The 17,462-nt window shown below is 46.3% G+C and overlaps 1 protein-coding gene across 1 annotated transcript in view; it reads left to right on the top strand.

Moving 5' to 3' along the window:
* Nucleotides 1-13,902: 13,902 nt before the first annotated feature.
* TBKBP1 (TBK1 binding protein 1) overlaps nt 13,903-17,462 on the top strand; it is a 96,623-nt gene continuing 93,063 nt past the window's right edge. The window contains exon 1 of the mRNA XM_083147111.1: nt 13,903-14,669. Within this exon, the coding sequence (XP_083003237.1) occupies nt 14,433-14,669 (237 nt within the window). The 5' untranslated portion in view covers nt 13,903-14,432. The remainder of the gene's footprint in view (nt 14,670-17,462) is intronic.

Genomic DNA, 17,462 nt, shown 5'->3' with positions numbered 1-17,462 from the left:
CAGCTGTGTTGTGTGGCCTCTTTGTCCTCTTCACATACTTTCCACTGTTTTTACCAATTTGACACATTCACCATGGCAGATTCCGCTTATGGGGGCCGTGTCCTCAGTACAGCCCAGGTGCATTCCGTCCCATAAATTGACAGCTTTGGGACATCCCTGTGTCCACCTTTGGTATGAAAGAAAATCCCTTTTTCTGAATTCGAGGTGGAAACTGGGTGCCCACCCTCACACACTCTGCTGACAATGAGGGGGGATCAGTACCCAGGCCTTTTAAAGATTTGAGCATCTTCATAGCTTGATCTGCTACAAATGTGGTACATTTGTTTACCAGGATATCTGCTTGCGTGGGAGAAATTTGTGGCAAGTGAATGCCTTCCTTAAAGGGTCCTATGCATATCTACCCAAATTGGGGCCTGGTCAGATGGAGATTGGCTATATAGAGATGGAAATAATTGGGTCTAGAGAATATATCATGAGTAGCCAAATTATAAACATAATCTAACTTGGGGTGACATTTAATGGAATGAGAGTTTTTTGCACTTTTTAAAATCGCACCATATCGCCGCAAATCACACTTTTTCCGGCATTTTTCATGTGTAAATCACATATTTAAGGGATGCGAATAAGCGGCTAAAAAGTGCGATATGGGGCGATTTGTGGCGAATTTAAGTCATGGAAATGTGCGCATTTTCAGTCATGAAAATGATCACATTTCAAAACTTGCGATTTCTGGTTAAAGAAAAAACGGCGTGGGGTCCCCCCTCCTGAGCATAACCAGCCCCGGGCTCAAAGAGCCGGTCCTGGTTTCATAAAATCACGGGGCAAAACAAATAGGGTTCCCCTGGATTTTATAAAACCAGCACCAGGCTCAAGGGCCGGTCCTGGTTTCCAAAATACGGGGGGACAAAATGAGTAGGGGTCCCCCGTATTTCACGATCCAGCATCGGGCCCAACCAGCCAGCAGGGTAATGCCACAGCCGGGGGGAGACTTTTTATACAAGTCCCCCCGGCCAAAGCATTCATCCCCCCCTCGGACTTTGAGAGGCGCAGAGATGTTTCATCTTCCGCGTCTCTCATCCGAATGATTCTATTGGCCGCCTAGCGTCCAATCAGGAGCCGAGAAACCGGACCCTGGGACCTACCGACGGGCTCAAGATAGGTAAGTATCAGTATGTATGGGCTTTGGATGTATTAAAGTTTTATTTGTAATGGGTGTCAGTGTGTGTTTAACTATTTCTTTTACTGTGGAACTACAAGTGCCAGCGGGCTCTTTAATATCCCACATGCTGGGACTTGTGGTTCTCCAAGTCCCAGCATGCGGGGGAGGCTTGCTGGGACTCATAGTTCCACGGTATAAGATAATAGTTTATCATCTATTTTTTACACAAAATATCAGCTCGATGCCCACCGCCCAGGGGCATTGAGGACAGCCCCAGACTTCAGCATGGGCAGGTAAGTTCTGGAGGGGGGGGGCCCTTCTTTGGGGGGTCCCCACTCCCCCAGGACCCCTGCCCATGCTGACCGGTCAGGGGATGAATGCTTTGGCCGGGGGGACTTGTATAAAAAGTCTCCCCCCCCCCCCGGCTGTGGCATTTCCCTGCTGGCTGGTTGGGCCCGGTGCTGGCTCTTGAAATACGGGGGACCACTACTCATTTTGTCCCCCGTATTTTGGGAACCAGGACCGGCCCTTGAGCCTGGTGCTGGTTTTATAAAATCCAGGGGAACCCTATTTGTTTTGTACAGTGATTTTATGAAACCAGGACCCACTCTTTGAGCCCGGGGCTGGTTATTCTTAGGAGGTGGGACCTCACGCTGTTTTTTTTACGTTTTTTTTTTAACTCTATTTCTACACCAGAAACATGACCAATTCGCACATCAGACCCTGGTCTGAAAAAAGTGCGATTTATATCGACCAAAAAAGTGTGATTTCCGTTTGCGCATGCCATTAAATAAGCGATTTGTATACTTTTCTGTGCGAAAACATCTGGATGCGAATTAAGTGCGATTTTTTGCGCACTTTTAGAAAATGCGATTTATCGCCAAAAAATTCGAAAAACGGGCCGTTGCGCACCCTATTAAATGTGCGATTTGGCCAAAAAATGCGAAATCGCCAAAAAAACAAACATCGACTCCTATTAAATGTCACCCTTGCTGTCTCACCCTCCATATATCTAACAGACCTAACTGAGAATAATTTAGTAGGGTGCGCGAGAGGGATTTCCGGTCTTAAACCATTGATGCAACTAAACTAAAGTCTCTACCTAACACAATTTGTGTATCTGCCAGAGGGTATAGTTTGGTAAACAAACCTACAGTATAAGAAAGAATTTGTTATAAATTATCTAGTACCATCCAATATAAAATCGTCAATAACCAAATTATCTTGTGCGTCAATAACAGTCAAATAATCTGTGTAGGGGGATGCCTTTATGGATCAATATTGCTACTCCATGTGCTTTAGAGGACTATTGCCGTGTACACACGGGGGCAATTATGTATGAAATTGCTGGCAAAATGGTCGCTCAGCGACCATATTGCCAGTGATTTCATGTAATGGCTGGGTGCGCGCTCCCGCGGCCAGCCCTTCATGGTCGCTGGTCGCAGGAGCTTGCTCCTCCAATTCTTGCTAAAAATCCCTGGTCTCTGGTGCACAAAGCACTGTGCACCAGAGACCAGTGATATCTAGCCTCCAGCGCCGGCCGGGACCCGCCCACCCGCCCTGTCATAGCCTGTCACACGCCCCCCCCCTGCTTCCTGCTTCCTCCTCCGTCCCTGCCCGCGCATACAGCACAGGAGCTGCTGCGCAAATCTCCCCCCCACTGTGCCAGCACCCACACCTCCTGCGCGCCCCACAGCCGTACTAGCCAGTAAGTGCATAGGCTGTATTTAGAGGGCATTGGTGTTGGGCAGCATGATTATGTTCATGCTGCCCATCGATGGTGATTTGCACCATCGGTGGGCAGCATGACTATTACTATGCTGCCCGACACCAATAGCATGTCAAGGCTACATAAAATAAGGGGACATTGGTGTTGGGCAGCATGATTATGTTCATGCTGGCCATCGATGGTGATTTGCACCATCGGTGGGCAGCATGAGCATTACCATGCTGCCCAACACCAATAGCATGTCAAGGCTGCATAAAATAAGGGGACATTGGTGTTGGGCAGCATGATTATGTTCATGCTGGCCATCGATGGTGATTTGCACCATCAGTGGGCAGCATGACCATTACCATGCTGCCTGACACCAATAGCATGTCAAGGCTGCATAAAATAAGGGGACTTTGGTGTTGGGCAGCATGATTATGTTCATGCTGGCCATCGATGGTGATTTGCACCATCAGTGGGCAGCATGACCATTACCATGCTGCCTGACACCAATAGCATGTCAAGGCTGTTAAAAATAAGGGGGCATTGGTGTAGGGCAGCATGATTATGTTCATGCTGCCCATCGATGGTGATTTGCACCATCGGCGGGCAGCATGAGCATTACCATGCTGCCCGACAACAATTTGGCACATCATCCATTTGGAAAAAGTGACCCAGACAGGACAGTGCTGGAATGTATTAGGCAAGTATTATTGGTGTAAAAGGGGTGCTTAATAAAATGATACTTTTCTGGGTGTCCTGTGTCATTATTTGCACATTATTTTTACATGTGAACTACGAGACCAAGCGAGCACATTAATGCCCCCCATGCTGGGTCTTGTAGTTCTCCTGTGAAAAGCAATGTTTCTTTCCATTTTGAAACACATCAGCCCGGCGTCCAACGGCCTGGGATGCCGGGGACAGCCCCGGGCTTCAGCCCTGGAAGGATGAAGCCTGAGTGGGGACCTCTTTATTGGGGGGGGTCCCCACGCCCCCAGGTACCCCGTCCAGGGCTGACCAGCCACGGTGCGCATGTGACGGCTGGGGGACCTTATGTAAAAAGTGTCCCCCTGCTGTGTCATGACACTGGCTGTTGGAGCTCGGTGTTGGTTCCAAAATATGGGGGACACCCAGTTTTAAAATCCCCATGTTTTTGGAACCAGTATCAGCTCAATGAGCGCGGGGCTGGTTATGCTTGGGAGGGGGGGGGGGACCTCACGCCATTTTTTTCATAAAATTAACACTTTTTTATGTTTTGAACCATGCACAGATCTCACTGTTCTGTGCATAGTTCAGTCAAATTCACCAGTGTAAACTTGTGGCGTGTACACACGGTACAATCCAGCATGCAATGTTTAAAATATAGTCAACATTTCATTGGGATCGCATGCAGATCGCACCGGTTTTTTACCTTTTGATCCCGTTGCGCTCTCCCAGGACAGCAGAAATCAAAACCCAGATAAGTGCAGCAATGACTATATAGTGCAGATGTGCACTATATAGTCAAAATCGCATGCATGCCGGGTGCATTGCATTACGATACGATCTATCTATGTGTACACACGGAAGCGATAGGTGCTGTAATCGCTTGCAATATGGTAGCTGGCGACCATATTGGCAGTGATGGGAGTGTCACCCGGCGATAAATTGCCGGGTGCGCGCTCCCCTTTCCAGGCCAATTATAAAATCGCTGGTCGCAGGAGCTTGCTCCTGCGACCAGCTGATTACCTCTGCGGAACCCCCACCAAAGTTTTCTTTTCATTAGCGACCATCTCTGGTCGCCGAGGAAACAGGGGTATTGAGCGATATATCGCTCGGTGATATATCAGCCGGCAATATATTGCTGGGCGATATATCGCACCGTGTGTACGCACCTAGAAGATGCGATCTGATTGCATCGAGATTTAATAGTATGCCGAATAGACCGTGTGTACACACCATTACTGTAATTGTTTTGCGGATATTGGTAACGTTTGCCAAAATTCGCAACCTATTACATATATGAAGAGTATACGGTACATGTTTCCTAGCACGGCACCACCGACTTTTATCTTATGGCATCCGGTCTATCATATCGGGTTGCATCGCATGCCACCCGATCGCATGCAATGCTATACGATCAGACATGATTTTTAATTGTACAGCGACCCTGATGAGTGATAATGCACCCCCATGTTAACGCCACCCCCACTATTAACGCCAACCCGAAGCGTGGCGAGCGGACGCCATGCTTCAGGCTCGGTGGTTCGCTGCGCTCGCCACACTATCTAAAATCCACTTCACGCCGACGTGGATAGTGGGGGTATGAAAAGGTTGGAGGACGCGTAACTCCGTCGCTCGCCACGCTTCGGGTTGGTGTTGATAGTGGCGGTGGCGTTAACAATGGGGGTGCATTTCACATATTAATTACCCATCAGAGTGAGTGTACAATTAAAAATTGGGTCTGGGGGTCCATTTAACATAGTAAAAAGCCATCAGGGTGCCTTTACAATGTAAAATCGGGTCTCATCGCATCGCATGCCATTGTAATGGCATGCGATGCGAGGCGATGTTAAAATTGTACAGCATTGTACAGAAAACTGTTAAAACCCTCATATCGGGTCAGATCAGGTCCCATCGCATAACTTAACTAATGGTTATGCGATGGTCCCGATGAGCTCCGTGCTGGAAACAAGAACCGAGTATACTTTTAGAATGTTAACACATCTGGATGGGAATTGAAGTGTGTACATTTTTTCCATGTGAAAAAGTGTCATGTTTATGGCAAAATGTGCGTATTAAATAGCAACTCACACCCTATTACATGTGCGAATTTCACTGCTCCTGTCTGTTGGAAATCACAGCCGATTACATGTCATTTAGCTGTTTTTTTTTTTCCCCTGAAATGCAAGTACACCAATCAATTTTCTCCAACTTGTGTTTTTATCAGTTATGTCTGATCGTGAATTCTGGGCTGGGTTAATTAATATCTACAGACAGAACGAGTGCCTCTGGAGAACCACCAGCAAGGATTTTTGCAACAGGCAAGTACGAAATCTGGCGTATGAACAAATGGTGGATTATGCCAAGGCCCGAAATAGCAATGCCAACATTGAGACGGTAAAGAGGAAGATCCATAACTACCGAACAGTGTTTTCTGAAAGTACAAGCAGTCGCAGCGTTCAGGAGCCGGGCCAGACGATGTCCACAAGCAAATCTCCCCCCCACTGTGCCAGCACCTACACCTAATATTGTACAATGTCATACAATTTTAAAATTGTATGATATTGTGTATGGCATACAATGCCATACAATGCGATGCGATTAAAAATTGTATAAGCACCCTAATGGGTGCTTACAATGTTAAATGCACCCCCACACCACCCCCCCACTATAAACGTGAACCCGAAGCATGGCGAGCGCAGCGAGCACGCGAGGGGTGGCGATACGCGTCCTCCGACCTTTTCATACCCCCACTATCCACGTCGGCGTGGAGTTGAGAATAGAAAGTGTGGCGAGCGCAGCGAGCCACCTAGCCCGAAGTGTGGCGAGCGCACGCGGCTACCTTCACAGGTATCGGCGTGCCCTCGCGGGCTTCACAGATATCCGGGTCCGCTCGCCATGCTTCGGGCTCGGTGGCTCGCTGCGCTCGCCACACTTTCTATTCTCAACTCCACGTCGACGTGGATAGTGGGGGTATGAAAAGATCGGAGGACGCGTACCGCAGCCCCTCGCCACGCTTCGGGTTCACGTTTATAGTGGGGGGGGGGGTGGCGTGGGGGTGCATTTAACATTGTAAGCACCCATTTGGGTGTTTAAAAGCACCCTTTAGGGTGCTTATACAATGTTTCATCGCATAGGGGGCCAAAGTCGCATCGCATGCCATCGGGTGCATGGCATGCGATGCGATATGCACATCGCGCGATGTACATCGGGGGAGCCACTATAATACACAAGTACCAAAAAATCTATACAGAATTGCTAGCAATTTGAAGGAAAAATCGCTGATCTCTCAGAAAACCTGTACACTGAGCAATATATTGCTGAGATATATTGCTTGCAAGTACACTGAGCAATATATTGCTAGCAATATATCTCCCCTGTGTGTATGTACCTTATGAGCTAGAGGCCAATACTTGGTGATGAGCGACCCCTCCCTGCTGCTGGGGAACATGTGTGTGTGTGTGTGGGGGGAGGTTAGAAGCAGTTAGGGCCTTCTCACTAGACCATACCTCCCAATATGACCCTCTCCAGGACGGACAGAATGCTCTGTTTCTGGACTTCCCTCTTAATCAGGGCAGGGCAACACCGGCCCTCCAGATGTTGATGAACTACACATCCCAGCATGCCTTGCATCAGTTTCAGCATGGCCACATAGCAAAACTGCCCTGCTCTTAATGAATGATTGCCAACACCTGTGTTGAAACTCCTTTCTCAGCAATTCACCTGTTCACCACAGGTGATGGTAATCATACATTAAGGGGGAGGTCCAGGAACAGAGCAATGTGTCCCTCCTGGAGAGGGTCATGTTGGGAGGTATGCTAGACCGCCAGGGCACAACACCAGGGCAGAAGTGCAGGATTCCTGTGGTTAAGCATCTGAGGGGGAGGGGCAGCCTCTCCCCACCCCTAGTACTTACCAGGTTATTGCAGCCTCTCCTCTCTGTTGACCCACCCAGAAAACTCTGGGCAGTCATTTTCAGAGCATATTGTGCAGGAATCCATACAGAAAGAATGGTTTTGGCATGCTGTACCTTATACCTTTCTTGGTATCCGGACTGATCATAGAATTACTCTAGGTCAAAAGGTCAACAGGGTTTAAAGGTCGATAGACAATAGGTCGAAAGTCAAAAGGGTTTACAGAAGGGTTACCACCTAGTCCCTTTAATTCCGGACACATGTTAATTACACAGGTTCTGTGGCAGTTTAAAATCAGGTGAAGTGGAGTCTTGAAGTCAGCCAGCCACAGAACCTGTGTAATTAACATGTGTCCGGAATTAAAGGGACTAGGTGGTAACCCTAGTTTACAGGTCCACAGACAAAAGGTCAACATGCATTTTTTTTTGTACTAAATTATGATCCGACATGTGCCGACAGGCGGCATTTCATGCCCTAACAGAACTAAGGCGTGGAGGGAGAATAAAATCGTGTGCCGAGCCCGAAGCATGGCGAGCGCTGCAGTACACTTAGACATTGTCTATGTTGACAGACACCCTAAAAACATTTAAAAATCATGTCAACCTTTGGACCATGTCGACCTTTAGACCCTGTCAACCTTTTGACTGTCGACCTTTGGTGGTCGACCATATGATTGTAGACCTAGACACTGTAGATGTTTTATACCATAACCACCTTTCTTTTGGTGCCAAGTTCAGCTATTCTCCTGCCTGATTTTAGATGGACGGTTGATACATTTACTTATTATTTATTTGCGCTTTGTGTTTGTGTACTTGTGGATAAGTGGGGAGATTCTGCTTTATACCACCAGTGGAGGTAATTCTCCTGCTAAGGCTCTAAGTAAGGGCTGGGCAATTGCGGCCCTCCAGATGTTGAGGAACTACACATCCCAGGATGCTTTGCATTAGTTTTGCTATGTGGCCATGCTGAAACTGATGCAAGGCATGCTGGGATGTGTAGTTCCTCAACATCTGGAAGGCCGCAATTGCCCAGCCCTGCTCTAAGTGCTCTATACTTACTTTCACTTTGCTTAAGTAAGTTTGTTGTGTGGGATTCCGCCTTACACTAGTGTTTCACTCACTCTGTAGCTATTAGGTGTGTGGTTACGGTATTGATATTATGACACCATGTCCTCCAGAGGTAAGAATGTTGTTGTCTCAAAACCGCTCTTGCTCGGGTTGTCGGGCTGCACTGATTACTTCAGAGGACCCAGAGGATGCCACGCTTTGCAGCAGATGTGCCTCAGTCCCTTCACTAGAGTCCCAGACAGAGGCTTCCTCACCGGAGCCCACATGAGTGTCCACCCTGACAAAGGTAATGGCACAGCTGGTAGATTGCTATGCAGTTTAGCCCCCTGCCCCAAAGGTTATGGTGCCTTTGGCTGCTCCGGAGGGGGCTACAGGCCTGGCAATTAACCCCCTGCCAACACTGGTGGAACCACCATGGATGCAATCTCTAGCGTAGTCAAGCCAGAGACTGACACAAATGTTGAGCTCCATTTAGCAATTTCAGCATAGGGACACCCTCGTATGTCTCTGAGGGGATTCTGCATCAATCTTTTTCTGACAGGGAGGATAGCGAATCTTTTAGATTGTATCTGGAAACTTCCTCTTCCCCTAAAGAGGCTCTTTCCTCAGAGGTAGATGCCTTTGTTAGAGAAGTGCGCTCTGTCCTTAATATTGAGGATGACATCTAGAATCCACTTTCCAAAGAACCGGTCTTTAAAAAGCAGGAGAGGGAATCTACCATTTCCATACTCAACTCAATTAGAGAACATGTTTGAAATAGTTTATCGGGTTTAGCCTACGCTTGTTCTGTAATCCAAATGCTTTGTTTCTTTGTATCATCTCCCTCCTAAGGATAGATCGTTGCTAGTCTAGTACGCTCTTCAGTGCTACTAATCTCAGATACATCTTCCCTGAAAGATCCCACTGACAGGAAATAGGAGATATTTTTTTCAACCTACAAATCTAGCCATGCTCATCTATACTACATATAGTGGTCTGATTAAAAAGCAATCTGTACTGCAGCGCAGTGAAGCATTACGCAACATGACTAGTGTGGCTTGTCGTTGAGTGTAATGCAGGGTGCCCTACTGGTGGAGGACAGCCAGTTCTGTGAGGCAGGGGGGAAGAGGCTGCCGCCGGTATGGGAAAGGGGTGGGATGAGGCGGAGCTACGGAGAAACTACCTGTTTGGGGGCATGGCCAGCACCATCATGTTATCGTGGCCAGTACAGTACAGTAATATAGTCCAAGAACTACTGTACTTTACTGTGTGTTAAATGCACTAATGTACAATATGCTTTACAGATGAGCACTGTGCCTAGGGTTCGGATCCCACTAAGAATAACCTATAGTTTGGAATTCCACTGATTATTTTCTTGGTACTGTCTATGAGGAAACCTGGAAAACAGTAACTGTTGGTAGCTCTGGAGGACTGGAGGTGGCTATTCTATTAACTTGCCTATCCTACGGCAACTACATTGCTTTCTTGGTGGTTGATGTTTAGGGCTGTTGTCCTATAAGGTAAACTACCTGCCCTACATCAGCTGTCTAGCAGAGGGAAATATGTTTTCTCCAAGAATTTGGGTGTGCTTGGCAACATCTTCCTTTAAATTCTGACCAACTGCCCAGTTCCTGCTGAAGAGAAACACCCCCACATTATAACGCTGCCACAACAATACTTTGTATTTACAAAAACATGTATTTTGGAATCGAACACTCGGCAGATTGTAAACCAGTGCCAGCCTGACTAGTAGAAGGTACTGGTTTCTTTATTACTTTGCCTATGTAAAAAAGAGAACCAAATATTTTGTGTTAAAGTGCAAATAACATTTTTTTTTCATTCTCTTAAAAATATGCAAGTAGAATACATTTCTGTTTATTCAGCTATAGGATGAAACATTTAATATAAATACTAAAAGGAGTTAAAAGGCACTCACCAGGCTGCTGGATTGTTGGAGGACAGCTCTGTTAATAGGGGCAAGTTTACTAAACCACAGAGTTTTAGACATTTTCAGCAGCACAAAACCTAGAAAAAACACCAATCCAACAACGGCAGGGCATTCAGACCTGTTAGCAAGGCTGCAAATTTTGCAGATGGACTAACCATGCTGCACTGCAGGTGGGGCAGATGTAACATGTGCAGAATAAGTTAAGCCCCGTGCACACAGGATGACTGAGCATCTGTGCTTAGCAGTGCATTTAAGCACAGACCGCTCAGCACACAGCGATGCACCAGCGAACTTCCCTGGATGAAAGATGTGGTGCATACACACTAAATGATATGGCGAACAACCTAGCTAGACTCTGTAGCTTTTTCTGAAAGATATCTGAAACTGACTTGTCTGCAGTCAACAAACAACCTTGATGAACCTATGGGCATCATATGGGCATCATATGGGCATCATCGGTCGTAGCATATTTACTGAACGATAATTTGACCAATATCTTATAGAAAGGCCAAAATGAATGATATTGATCAAAAAATCAATCATACAGTCTGTATGCACCTTAAGAATAAAGCAGCCAGCAATTTACCCTGCACAGAAACAAAATACCCCCCCCCCCTTAGATCTAATGGTGTGTATAGACTATCTGCATACAATATATACAATTTAGACTATATAGTGCAGATCTGCACTATATAGTCTATGCAGCCAAGACTTTCTGGCTGCGATACAGGAGCGCGCATCAGGATCGCATCGGGATTGTAAGGGTTAAAACCTGTGCGATCTGCATGAGATCCAGATGAGATTTTGATTATATAGTCAAAATCTCATGCACATTGTACAAGTGTGTACACACCATAAATTGGACAAGTGTGTACATACCTACATCTGCCCCACATGCAGTGCAGCATGGTTTGGTCCATCTGCAATTTTTTTTTATTGTTCTACGATGTAAACTGGCCTATTACAGCAGATAATACGGGGTCTACACACATAGGGCCTTATTCTAGTTCACTCTGACAAATTCCTTCTTAGATGGACAAAACCATGTGCACTGCAGGGGGGCAGATGTAACTTGTACAGAAAGATTTAGCTTTCGGTGAGTTGTTTTGTTTCTGTGCAGGGTAAATACTGACTGCTTTATTTTTACACTGCAATATAAAACTCACTTTGAAGTAAAACCCCCGCCCAAATCTAATTCTCTCTGCACATGTTACATCTGCCCCACCTGCAGTGCACATGGTTTTGTCCAGCTAAGAAGGAATTTGCCTCTAAAAGTGAACTAGAATAACCCCCATAGGGCCTTATTCTGGTTTACTCTTAGAGGTAAATTCCTTCTCAAATGGACAAAACCATGTGCACTGCAGGTGGGGCAGATGTAACATGTGCAGATAGAATTAGAATTTTTTCTTCAAAGTGAGATCTATATTGCAGTGTAAAAATAAAGCAGTCAGTATTTTTCCTGCACAGAAACAAAATAACTCCCCCAAATCTAACTCTCTCTGCACTTGTTACATCTGCCCCACCTGCAGTGCACATGGTTTTGTCCATTTGAGAAGGAATTTGCCTCTAAGAGTGAACCAGAATAAGGCGCATAGTGAGCATGCTGGATATTAATCACTGGTGCGATATCGACGCACAGGCCACACATCGCTATGCCCCTACACATGGAGTGATGTAGAGGCAATATTTGGAACTATGTATTGAAAACTGATATGCAACCATGTGCTTGATTTGCAGATGTTTAGTAGCCACTGACACTTGCATACAATACTGTGCAAAAGTTTTAGTCAGGTATGGAAAAGTGACTTGTTCATACTTTTCCATCCCAGTGGGCATAGAGGGAGAATAAAATAGTGCTGAAAGCATGGCAAATGCACACTGTACACTTATACGGTGTCCATGCTGGCATAAGCACCAAAGCAATGAAGAAAACTCATGTAAACCTTTTTCCATGTCGACCTTTTGACCATGTTGACCTTTTTGCTGTGTTGACCTTATGACTGTCAACCAATAGTAGTTGACCTAACATCCCATACCCGTTAAGGACTATCTTCCCCATTAAGGAGAACAAGGAGACCTGAAAGTGATGATATGGCCCTCACAGAGGGGTATGGATAGACAAGCATTAGGTCTACAGTCATTAGGTCAACATACCTGAAGGCTGACAGGGTCATTAGGTTGACATGGGGAAGGTTGACAGTCAAAAGGTTGACATGGGTTTTTTTTTTTACTTTAATGTTGGCACAGTCGACATGGACACAAAAAAATAGGTGTACTTGTTTCCAATGCCAACCCGAAGCGTGGCGAGCCGTGGCGGTACACGTCCTCCGATCTTTTTATACCCCCACTATCCATGCCGGCGTGGAGTTGATTATAGATAGTGTGGCGAGCGCAGCGAGCCACTGAACCCTAAACGCGGCAAGCCCCTCGAGGCAACGCGTACTACGAGCCTGAAGCGTGGCGAGCGGACACTAGGGTTGCCACCTCATCCCTTTAAAACTGGAGACATATTAATTACACAGGTTCTGTGGCTGATTAAAAAAATACAGTTGGAATGAAGTCTGATGGCTGTTTAAAAAAAACAAAAAAAAAACTGTTGAAATGGAGTCTTGAAGTGAGCCAGCCACAGAACCTGTGTAATTAATATGTCTCCAGTTTTAAAGGGATGAGGTGGCAAACCTAGCCGGGACACGGATTACTTTACATGTATTCCGTGTCCCCTCGCGGGGCTCGTATTCCGCTGTGCTCGCCGCGCTTCAGGCTCGCCACACTATCTAAAATCAACTCCATGCCGACGTGGATAGTGGGGGTATGAAAAGGTTGGAGGACGCGTACCGCCGCCGCTCGCCACGCTTCGGGATGGCGTGGATACTGGGGGTTACATCTCATTGTAAGCACCCATCACATCTCATGGCATGGATTCTTGTACAATGAAATATCGCATCGCATCGCATGCCATTTGCTGGAATGCGATCCTATGCAATATTTCATTGTACAAGCACTCCTGTAAATTTATTATGGAGATCGCATTGCATCACATCCTACAGCACTAATAACGGTACGCAATGCCATGCGATGGGTGCGGTGCTAGGAAACAAGTACCAAATATTGTACCACTAGGGCATGAAATACCACTTGTTGGCACAAAAAAGTGAAAAACCCCATGTCGACTTTTTGACTGGCAACCTTATGCTTGTGTTGACATAATGATCCTGTCCACCTAATCCCATGTCAACCTTCATACATGTCGACCTTCAGTGGTCTCACGCTTGTCGACCATCCCCTTGTTAACCTAGTGACCGTATCCCAGCATAACATCCTCTCAGCGAGCTCCCTGTCTCCCAGTGCTGCTGCCTGTCAGAAATCAGGATGTCTGAGCCAGTGATTCAGAGGAACTGATGTCACTGTGTCACGGGGTACTAGACTGAATGGAGAGGGAAAGAGGAGGTCTCTGGGAAGAGGAGGAGGAGGGAGCATGGTGATACAGCAGCAGCAGGACAATACCAGCCAGACCTTTCCATAACCAGAGACATGGACCAGTACGGCTAGACAGCGCAGCTTCCTGGGTACTGGTGGATGTGGAGAGTGTGCATTGCATGCAGGGTGCAGAACAGATTTCCTCCTGCATCTTCCATCTTCTCAGGTCTGCAGCAAGCCCCCCCGGCTTGCACCTTATGCAATAAGGCACCATAGAGGACCTGACCCCCCCGGACTGTCTGGCAGGATAGCTGCAGCTCTCTAGGATATGTTGTGTTGTCTGGTGCATGCAAGGAAGTTGCTGTGAGCGCTCGCATCTGCTCCATCCAAAACCCCTGAGCACCACTGTCCCTAACTTCCTGCTACGGTGGACATCCCTTATTTGTGGGATACGTCCAGAGGAACCCTGCCATCCTCACAGGGCGCCGAGTGCGGAGGGATCCACGCCACTTGGCTCCTCCCACTGCACCTGGCAATGGACTCGGTGTTTGGTGATGACATCAGCATCATTGCACAGGAGACATTGGCACAAGAGGAGGAAGAGGAGGAGGAGGACTGGGTGGACAGTCCCAACACTGACCAGTCAGGAGACATGTGCTCAGCATCACATTTTGCCTTGATAACAGCCTATGGGGATATCAAGGAGCGCCTTAGTGCCCTGGAGAGGGAGAACGCAACGCTGCGCAGGAAGCTCAAAGTCTATGAGATCAAGGTGGGCACATATATACTATATGCAGCAACCAATAACAATAGCTGCCAACCTAGAACACCCATGTAGAAAGTCCAGTTTCAAGCTAGGCTAGTTATGAGTTGCAGGCCATGCAATGTACACAGCAGGCATTTGTAGAATTAAGAGTGCCATGCAATAAAACAGATTAAAAAAAAACTAGTTATATTGTAATTTTTAAGAGTCCCGATTTTTTATTGCCGTATAAAAGAAACATGAGATACAGAGCAAACAAAAGCAGGGGTTATATAATCAGATATACAGTGTAAATCGGGCAAAGAAAGATTCAAAACTGTTCTACAATGTGTCTAAATAAAGTCAAAAAGTTCAGTGAGAGAAACAGGATGCCATACAAGCGAAAATGTAATACAGGGGTCTGAAAGGTGTTAAATGATGATGTGGATGTATACAGAAGACAGTGATTAGGGACAAGTTATGTAGATAAGTAGTGACAAAAATAATATAACAGATGCATGGCAGTAATAGGGTTTTAGGACATGTCTAAGAGCAGGTATTGCTAAGTGTCAGTTATAAGATGACACTTCATGTAATAGAGAACAGGTACAGTAGATACAAGATGATAAAACAATTAGCAATGACAAATACAGGTCAGTCATAGTATGGATGGTTTTGTAATAAGAAAAATCTGTCAGATACTGGACAATTATAGGATGTAGTGTGATGTTTATAGAACACTGGGAAATACAGATCCATCATAGCATGAAAGGTCATGTAATATAAAACTGGTAGATGCAAGTCAGTGAAATGATATGCAACGGAGCACTGGGAAATGCAGTTCAGTTAGATGATGATTTTAAGATCTCACATGTTTGGCCCTCAACTACCTTATGTCTCATGTCTGCCCCCTCTTTGTCTACCCCACTTATGCTGCAGTTTTATGTAACAGAGTGTTATATTGCTACATTCAATGTCTACCCATAGAATCTGGGTTTTATCTATACCGCAGGTCTTACTAGCGATGATTAATTTGTACTCGTTTATATATTGACTGACACAGCAGCATTTGTGATGTTATACAAATAAACAGTGGCAAGGGCACTGTTACATACAGTTCATGTCAGGCATAGAATTAAGGGTCATGTAATAGGGCACTGGTAAATACAGAGGTTTATGATAGGATGAAGGGTCCTATAATTAAACATTGGCTGATATGGATTAGTAAAAACATGTAGGGTTATATAATAGAGAAGTGGTAAATACTGACCATGGATAGTATTGACTAGTCATGTGGTGGATGTATAAAGGACAGTTACTTATTGCACATAAACGGCCGTATTCAATACGGCCGGCGAGGGGGTTAAATGGCGGGGATCGCCGAATACAAGCAAACCTCGCTGTTTAACCCCCACACCGGCCGCTCACACTATTCTATGTTCAGGGGGTATTCCTCGCTGTCACAGGATGGCAAGGATTTCTGCTAACAGCGAGGATCATGGCTAATGCAGAGAGACCACTGCGTGTAGCTGCAAGCCTCGCCGTTTTAGCGGCCGCATACGCCATTTCCCCCTCACTACAAAAATCTAGCGAGGGGGAAACGGCATGTGCAGGGGGTCAGTTGAATACTGATCCTGCTCGCTGTGACCGCAACCAGTCAGCACTGCTCACTGTCACAACCATTGAATTCACCACATAGTAGAGGTGGATAGCTACAAGTTACTGGGTCATGAAGGCAAGTAGTGATAGGTACATGGCTATTAGGATACAATGTACAAGACCAGTTACTGCTAAATGACTGTTATAAGATGAGAATCTAATAGAGCATTTGCAGATAGAAGTCAGTGATAGGGTAAAGGGTCATGTAAAATAACTGATTACTGGCTACTGATAGGCTGAAGGGTATTGTAATGGAACACTGGGGCAGATGTATCATAGCAGCGCTTATCGCGCCGCTATGATACTTCCTGCTTCGCCTCAATAGCGAGGCGAAGCAGGAAGGGACATCGACAAGATGTATTAACATCTTGTCTGCCGAAGCGGGGGAGCGTTAACTCCCCCCTTCAGCGATGTCCCTTTCTGGAGATAGCGCATCAGTTAATACTGATGCGCTATCTCCTGTCCCCCGGCCGGCCGCACTGGGCATGCGCGGGATCTCGCTGTTCACGCGAGATCCCCAGCGCAGCCCAGACCTAACAGCAGGGACAGGGCTGTCCCTGCTGTTTAGATAGGGCTTTGCCAGACTGATGCTGGCGAAGCCAAACCCGGCTTCGTGCGGAACGGTCAGCGATGCTGACCGTTCATACATTCGGCCTGCTATCATTTTGATAGCAGCGCCGATATGGACAGGGGCGCATAGCGCCTCTGTCCTGTACCGCACGCTGGCTGCTTCATACATGGGGGAGAAGCGGTATCAGCGCACATAACGTGCGCTAATACCCCTTCTCCCCCATAACGACTGTTCATACATCTGCCCCACTGGTAGTTGCAGGTTAGGGATAGGATGAAGGTGTATACAGTGGTAAATACAGGTAACAAATATGATGAAGGACCATGTACTATAGCACTGGTAAATAAAGATTAGTTATGGCAGAGGTTCCAAAACTTTTTTGAATCATGGCACCCTAGTTTGTTAGCAAGAATAAAAAATATTTTTTTTTTATGAAATAAGTTGTGCTTAAATGTCATCCTTAGGTCCAGTTATGTGGTGAGGAACACGATTCACTTCTGTTTCCCCACATATTTTATAATTGGAAGCCCCAAGCACTGATTTTGCCTTTTTCATTGGCCATAAATAACTTGAATTGGTTCTGGACCACCAAC

Source organism: Crinia signifera, chromosome 6, assembly GCF_055691185.1.
Source record: "Crinia signifera chromosome 6, ASM5569118v1, whole genome shotgun sequence".
Lineage (NCBI taxonomy): Eukaryota > Metazoa > Chordata > Amphibia > Anura > Myobatrachidae > Crinia > Crinia signifera.
This window is presented reverse-complemented; position numbering and strand designations above follow the sequence as displayed.